Source organism: Dermacentor andersoni, chromosome 10 (assembly GCF_023375885.2).
Source record: "Dermacentor andersoni chromosome 10, qqDerAnde1_hic_scaffold, whole genome shotgun sequence".
NCBI classification, from domain to species: domain Eukaryota; kingdom Metazoa; phylum Arthropoda; class Arachnida; order Ixodida; family Ixodidae; genus Dermacentor; species Dermacentor andersoni.
In genome coordinates this window covers 98,484,957-98,493,226 of record NC_092823.1, presented here as the reverse complement: position 1 = coordinate 98,493,226, position 8,270 = coordinate 98,484,957, and the positions used below count along the sequence as shown (strand labels likewise).

Genomic DNA, 8,270 nt, shown 5'->3' with positions numbered 1-8,270 from the left:
TTCATAAATCAAGTATAACCCTCTCTTTCGCAGAGGTTTACGTCCTACGTACCATGTACGCTACGCTGAGTTTGATATCTCCAAATTCTTATTTAAGCTCATAAAACTTCACGCACGGCGTTTTATAGAATAGCTTTTGATGCGCTGGAACGAGGTTTTACTTGCGAATACTCCAGCAAAGTTTTTATTGGTTAATTAGCTACTATACACTTAAAAACGTTTTACCTCAAATAATAGATTTTTTGTACGAATGTATTCTCTAAGTCAAGAAATAAAGGTGACCATGTTTTTCTACTTTTCCTTCGTGGGTAACTGTGTTTCGGATGCGCATTGTAGGGTTGAGTTTGGCATCGAACTTCCATGCGAGTAAACACGGTACTCGGCGCACGACGATAGCCCACAGTCGCGAACCTCATTAAATCGGGGCACGTGGCCAATTTACCCCAGCCTTGCGAGCAGGTAATGCAATACGTGCGCTGTCAATTCCTGTCCGCTGACTTTCTTTTGTTTTTGTTTTTTTCGTCCCTGCTCCGCGATTTGCATACGCTAAACTGACATTCCCAGGTACGTTTCGCACGCTGCGACAGATCCTTGTTTCAGATAGACCAGTCACAGAAGAACTGAACGACAATCTTGAAGGCGGATGCGAATGTTTTAAACACAGGCAATAAAGCCACTTTCGTATTAAAAAGGAAACTCTCTTAAATGCAAAAAGTTTCACTCCTATGCCGGTTTAGTGTTTTCAAATGAGAGAATTTCTGGTTAACGTGCATTTCACGTGCTAGTTATTTCAACTCGTAACCACAGTCACTGCTCTCTCTCTCTCTCTCTCTCTCTCTCTCTCTCTATATATATATATATATATATATATATATATATATATATTCTGTCTATTTGGCGCTGGCGCTGCGCTTTCACTGTGAGTTTTCCATTGCCTTATTTAACAACCTGAACATCAGCTGTCACTGCACTTCGCGCTAACTTTTTTGTATTGTTCTCTTTAATGCGATTCCAGAGATTCTGTATGTTATTCTTATTTGCCTATTCGAAACGTGCATCAAGTTCGATTCTGTTCTCTTTTGCTTTTGTTGTTGTTGTTTCCTCTTGGTTCGTACTGGTGGCCACTGTGTCTTACGCCATCCTTTCGCCGTCTGTGATAACTCTCAAGGGGGTCCTAAGAGTTAATAAACGACGACAATGAAGAAGAAGAATGTGATGTTTATGATGATGATGAGGAGGAGGATAATGATGATGATGATTATGAAGAACAGAAAATAAGTAGTTGGCCCAGAGAAGAAACTTCATTTCAACAGATACGGGCGACGTAGCGACGTTTCTTCGCGTGATCGATTTGTCGATCAATCGAATTCAACGCATACATGCCGTATTTGAGCCATATCAGGAATAATCTTGGTAACTCGGCGACACTAACAAAATGGCCACCGACATGAGAATGCCGACTTTTCATTTGTTTCTCTGTTTCTTTTTCTAGCGCTAAATGAAAGTTCCGGACCTCGAAATTCTAGAAGAAATACTAGCAAGCCTCAGAAACGTCCTAAATGATTTAATACAGTAGGGGTTCTGCCAACCAGTTTTGGTTTCGTTTCCCGAGAAGGGTACGCGTCATGATATCGTGACGCAGAAGGTGGTCACGTGGGACCGGAACATGGCCGCACTGTGGCTCTCGCTACGGCTCGCTCTGTCGTCTGCTACACTGCTGCTCACTACGCGGCCCAATGTAGCAGCATTTTAGCTGCGCACCCATCTTCCGGTGTGCTTGAACGTGTAATTTACTGCAACAGCTGCAATTAATCCAAACAGTTAGGACTTTACACCTGATCCATAACCTGCCCCCCATTTCAACGGAACATGAACAAGACGATTCGTTTAGTCCACTGTGGGCACCGCGCGGCAGGCGCGTACGACGAATGGAAATATGGTGAAAACAAGGTTTCAATAGTCACTTGCAAAGTTTCTAGTTAATCGAGAAACGTTAAAGTTTTGCCACACTTTACGCATAACATGTTCCCGATTTTCACAAAATGTGAACTCGGCGTGACGTAGAGAGACCGTCGAGAAACATAGCGGAAATAAAGAAAAAAAAAGCGCGTGCGCGCGTTCATGTCCATAAATGTTGGACATTGTCCCTGCGACCATCCCTCGAACTTCACCACAGTGCACCAGCGTAACTCAATGGGCAAGCATTTTCAAACGATTATATTTCGGAAGGTCGCCCGAATTTCAATAACTTCCAGTGAGCAACGTCGGGAGGGTACACCGTTTTATTAACAGGCGTATTACGGCACACCGTCGCGACGCATTTGCCGCGTTACAGCAAAATTTTGGTCATGATCAAAACACTGCTGTAACGCAGCTCAGGAAGCTAGCAGGAAAATATGCAGGTTACTAGAAGAGCCTACGCTCTTCACGTTGCTGACTGAAATTTGTTGCAATTCCGGCAGCTTTATTTATATATTATTATTATTATGCTTTCTTTTTCTTTTTTTTCATGCTGACCCGTTCAGTTAAGCTGGTGCATAGCGGTGAAGTTCGAGAGATGGCCGCAGGGGCAATGTCAGAAATTCCTTGGTATGAATGGTAGATGTAGCTGCAGATGTAGAGCCTAGATGGTAGTGGCACATACCCGCTCTGGGGGATTAATTCTTTTGTCTTGTTCTTATGAATGACCTTAGGTTGCGTAGGAAGACGAGGAAGAAGAAGAAGCGCTTCTCAGATTTTTTTGTGAGCGTCTGCAGGTACTTCGCAATGGTGCTCGGCAGACCCGGGGAAAAGGCCAGCGCTCCGGTCTCGGCCGACGCGGAGGGCAACCCGGCAGGCGTCGTTCCCGTATCACGTGATGCCGATGGAGAAGGTAAGAGCCTCGAGGGAAACGAGACCAGCCAGTCGTACTCGCGTCACCAAATGGGTCAGTGATACCGCCAGCTTCCAGTTGCTCAATCTTAAAGGCAAGCATACGCAATGCCGTTCTGTGGTGGGTTAGGGTTAAAGAGATACCGAAGCGGGAATGTGAAAGGAACACGTGTAATAAGGAGAAATACTGAATGCTTCTACATTAAGTACTCTTGAGGAACCGCATTTTCGTTGATTTCGCGGTAACTGGTTGATTATCAAAAGAGAAAACGACGGTCAAAATTAAACTTTTTTTTTAAATTTCGCGCCGAAACTTCAGGGCCGGTACGTCAGTGTGACGTCATGGACGACAATTATTGTTTTTTGCACATTTCGGGCCGTTGTGGGTTAGTAATTGTGGGTGGTTCCCATCAAAGACAATATACTTATGGTGGTTTTTAGGACCGGACGACACAGGCAAGCTCTCACGTGCTGAGGCAGTTCACGTTACAGTCCCACGCAGCGCGAAGCGACTCCCTGAAGTTTTTTAAAGGGTTACCAGCGCACATGGACGTGCAAAGAGCGACGGACAACAGGACACAGCGCTGAACTACGACTGGTACTTCATTGGAAGAGGCAACATATATATGTAGGCTGAAACGGCCAATGAGAAAGCTAACAATTGCCAAACACCAAAAAAAAAAAAAATTAATAAGAATTTGCACTCACCATATCGCCCTCTGCCCTTTACAAAGCGTCATCCAGATATTCAATTTCCTGTTTTGACAGGGTTAATGAAGGCGTGCTTACGGAATAACGTTTATCACGATGGATTTCATAAGCTTCGACCACTTTACATGTCAACTTGTCCTTCTCTTTCTTAATCCCCGTACACTCCCCGTAGACCGGCTTACAAAACAACTTCTGCAGTGTAGTGACAGGTGGCCCGATACGACAGTCTCGAAAAGTGTGAAACGCGTTTTTTTAGGTACGTGGACGACTATCTCATCATTTTAAAACGTGAAATGGCCAACTTTCAAGTAATTGTATCGCGTGTTCCGGCCCTTTTTAGCGAGTGTCTGAAGCCACTGCAGTTAACGCATGAAGTTCTTGTGAATCACTCGCTGAAGTTTCTTGACTAGAGGTTTCATTTCACTGAAGCACATGTTTGCTGGTTGTTTGAGCCTAGGACCAGTAAACCGCTGCTCCCGTACAGCTCCAATCACACAAAGCTTGTCAAAAGGGGCATAATCTTGTCTTGTTGAAGAAATTCTTTCCTCAAATCGTGTTTTCATTTGGAAGAGACAATTTTTTTTTTGCTCATGTTTCTCGCCTGGCTACCTGCTTCATCTGCTTATGTCAGGGGCTGGTGGTTTGCTCAAAGAATTGAAGCGTGGTAACAAGGACAGACAGTTGATAAAGAAAAAGAAAGAAAGGTTCCTAGTAGTGCCCTATATGCACAGAATCGCTCACAATATCAACAAGATAGGTATGCGTGCTAGTGTAGACGTTATCTTCTCTGCCCCCAACAAACTTTCAAAAATTTGTTGGATGGTCAACCTTTATGCCAAAAAAAAAGTTGGATGCTCAATAAATCACAGGGAGCAGTTCGTTAATTGCGAGGAAGGTGTAACTTACTCTCTCACCTTGGACTGCGGGAAAAGGTATATCGGCCACAGTCGGGTATAGGTGTGTGGACGACAGGCTCAGGGAGCACAAGGATCTGGTTAGAAAGACTGTCGTGTCGGGCCATCTGTCACTACACTGCAGAAGTTGTGCTTGTAAACTGGTCTACGGGGAGTGTACAGTTATTAAGAAAGAGAAAAACAAGCTGACACGTGAAGTGATCGAAGCTTATGAAATCCATCGTGATAAACATAATTGCGTAAGTTCGCCTTCAGTGACGATGTCAAAAAAAGCAAATTGAATATCTGGATGACGCTTTGCGAAGGGCAGCGGGCGAAATGATGAGCCGAAATATTTTTTTTAATTTTTTGGGTGTTTGACTTCTTTAGCTTTCCCATTGGCTGTTTCAGCCTACATACATGTTACCTCTTCCAATAAAGTGCCAGTTGTAGTTCAGCGCTGTATCCTGTTGTTCCTCGCTCTGTCCCCGTCCGTGTGCGCTGTTAACCCTTTAAGATGCTTTGTCAACTCGCCCACCAAGCCATCCTTGTAGACTTCCTGAAGCACGGCAACAATTTCGCTATGCGGTGAAGTGTTGGTACGGAACTATGCTGAGCGTGAGTCAGAGGTCAAAATAATACGAACCACGTCTCAGTCGAGTAAAAAAAAAATCGAAATGAGATAATGACGGAAATGTGAAGCCAGTAAGCAGGCCTATCTAATGCACTGTGTGCCTTAATTTTATATGGAACAGCTCATTGCGAAAATCAGAACTGGAAGGGGACCACAATAGACGTTTTATATTCTTGTCATGTTCTCTTTTTTTTTTTTCAGAAGAGCCATACAATGTATTACCGCAGAATAACTTTTACTGTAACGTACAGTTGTAAGACATTCAAATAAAGTAATTAAAATGAGCAAATCAATAATAATTTTACCAGCAAACAAAAGGTCAACTTGGCATATTTTTGTCAATATTTATGGCTCTTAATGTTATTTTTTTTCTGACCGAGAACGCCGATAAACATCATAAAATACTGGACATGCCTTTCTAGGCTCAGCGGATAAAGTTGTGCATATTTACCCACCAAGGTAACACATTAGTTTTCTCACAAAACCGTACGTTTCCTGCACTTGAGCAAACTTTGCAAGCACGTCACGCGAACATAAAATTCTCTTCGTCAACAATTTACGGTAAAATTACTAGAAAGCTGGTAGGTATCCACGATTTTTTACGAGAAAGTTCGAGATGATTGAGCGACAGGTCTGCGACGTTCGATCTGCAATGATCCTGTATTGAACGCATAACGATGCGACCCCGATAGCCACTTCACAGTATAACCGCTTGGGGCGCACCAGTCGGAGGTACACGAACCGAAACTCGCAACGCCACAGGTGTTCTGATGCCAAACGAGTCATAGTTTTGAGCGAGTAGTTTGCCAGCCTAAAGTTTCTAAACTAATTTACTTTTGCAATATAGCCCCCGAGAGACCGAGAAACAGGGCTGATGAGTTAGACCGGAACAAAAGATCGCCTTTTTTTCGTATCATCGTCATCGTTATCATTTTTGAAGAATTCGTCTGTAACTTCATCACGGCTTTGTTTGTCTGTTCCTTTAGAGATCTGTGTGGTGTCGTGGGTTTCAGATAACAAAGATCGCCTTTTTTATCATCATCGTCATCATTATCACTTTGAAGAACTCATGTGTAACGCCATCACGGCTTTGTCTGTTCCTTTAGAGATCTATGTGGTGCCGTGGGTTTCGGATTGTCATTACTTTCGGTGCTCGTATGCCCGACTTGAACCCTCTTTGCGGCCGTATACACAGTGAAGTGTGCCGCGACAACCGCCCATTCCCGCCCTAGATGCACGCTTGTGGGCATCCAATAAACGGGAGTTGTTGGGGGGTTCTTCGTGCCTACACATTGCGCGGGTCGGTGTCGTCGTTCGCCGCCATTGGGCGCGCGTTTCCTGTTCGTCGGCGGCGATGTCGACGACACCACAATCTGCACTGTCCGCGATATAAAGACGGAAACGCAAGTCGTGCAAACGCGCATTCTCGACAGACTCCCAGCTGACCCTGGGTCTCTCTGCAGGCTTGGGATCTCCGCTGTTGGGACCCTCGGCGGACGCACCGTACCCTTCGACAGCGGGAGAGCACGACCTGGACACCGCGCAGGCCATGGTCAGTTTCGTGCTCATCCTGGTCATGGCCACCGTGGCCTGCGTCCTCATCGTAGTGGTCACCCGATACACCAAGGGCTACCGCGCCGGTCTGCACGTCGTCGCGCATCCCTCGCCGCCCGGAAAGACCAGCTGGCCACCACTACGTCATTGAATCGCCGACACGGCACTCCATGTTCTGCGGCATTCCCCAGAACTGATCCGTCAATTTAAGTGCCCTCGTGCTTGATCGAGTTGCTCTGTGCATTTACTTTAAAGCTTCGCGCTACACTCTGGGGGATGATAATTTTTTTCCTTTCTCGCAGAATTCTGTGCAACGTAGCTTGTTTCGCACGTGCGGAAGTACTGAAGCAAGCAGCTGTTTCTAATACATTACGGTGTGTGCGTGTGCGTGCGTGCGTGTGCGCGTGCGCGTGCGTGTGTGTGTGTGTGTGTGTGTGTGTGTGTGTGTGTGTGTGTGTGTGTGTGTGTGTGTGTGTGTGTGTGTGCGCGCGTGCGCGCGTGTGATTAACGCGACAACTTCTTATCCACGTCTGCTCAGAGTAGAGGCAGCGTATATAGAGAACTAACCATGAACGGTGCCTGGTTGGCTACCTTGCAACGTGGGAAGAAGAAACTGGAGTGAAAGGTTAAGAGAAGAAAAGCCCAACGTTGACGAGCAGCCGCAAATGACCGCGCCGCAGTAATCGTACCATTATGCCCAGAGAATGCGCAAAAGCACAAACTTCACGTTCTTTTCGGGGGCTTTCTATCTATGTTTGTACGTTCATATCTAACCGTTTTCCCGCCTACACCTGGGTCACTGGATAGTCCGTGGTCGAATCGGTAGCGCACCGGGACCGATGTGCTGAGGTAACAGGGTTCGAAAACCAACCATCGCACCAGCTTGGGTCACCGAGTATGTGGCCATGTGTACATGCGTACCACTCCGACGATCCTCTTTCCCGCCGACACGGTGGGTCACTGTAGAGGCAGGACACGGTAGCTGCAACTGTTAAAGGAAACTCCTTGAAGCCGAATTGGAATACCGGGTATGCGCCACTCGGTCTGTGCTAGGCGACAATGAAACTCTTCGATGCCAACTTGGGTCGCTGCGGGTATGTGCCGGTAGGTGTGTGACGCTCTTAAATGAATGTCTTTGACGCCAAGTCGGGTGACTGGGTTATGTGCCACTGGGAACGTGCTGCCTCTACAGTGACGAAGAAGACCCTTTGCGTTTATCCGATGCTGGGCGGAATCGAAGCCAGGCCATAAGGGTTCCTCAAGGACAGAAAGCCGACGCTTTAGCAGGCTGCGCCAAAAATGCTTTCCTTTAAGCGGTATTTAATTATTAGAATGAATGAAATGATGTAAGAAATTATGTGTGTACAGGAACTATTCACAATATTATAAGCGCAAGATGGTGGTAACCAATGACAGTGCAACGAGCAGTACGTATATAAAGAAAGCGTCATAAAAAGCAACGTTTTCATCCCAACAGAAAATTGAAAGGAGAAGCTCAACACCTAATCAAAAGTGTGTACCAATCCCGCTGACACTTATTTTCATCGTAAAAAGTTTTTTAAGTGCGTGATCAACTGGGAGAAATGCGATTTTGAGGACATTGTTAG

At 45.7% G+C, this 8,270-nt stretch overlaps 1 protein-coding gene across 1 annotated transcript; it reads left to right on the top strand.

Annotated features, from left to right (window-relative positions):
• Window positions 1-2,197: 2,197 nt before the first annotated feature.
• Window positions 2,198-6,917, top strand: LOC129387911 (uncharacterized). Its single transcript, XM_055077670.1, has 2 exons — window positions 2,198-2,872; window positions 6,573-6,917. The coding sequence occupies exons 1-2, from the start codon at window positions 2,680-2,682 to the stop codon at window positions 6,812-6,814; spliced, it is 435 nt and encodes a 144-aa protein (XP_054933645.1). The 5' UTR covers window positions 2,198-2,679; the 3' UTR covers window positions 6,815-6,917.
• Window positions 6,918-8,270: the final 1,353 nt, after the last annotated feature.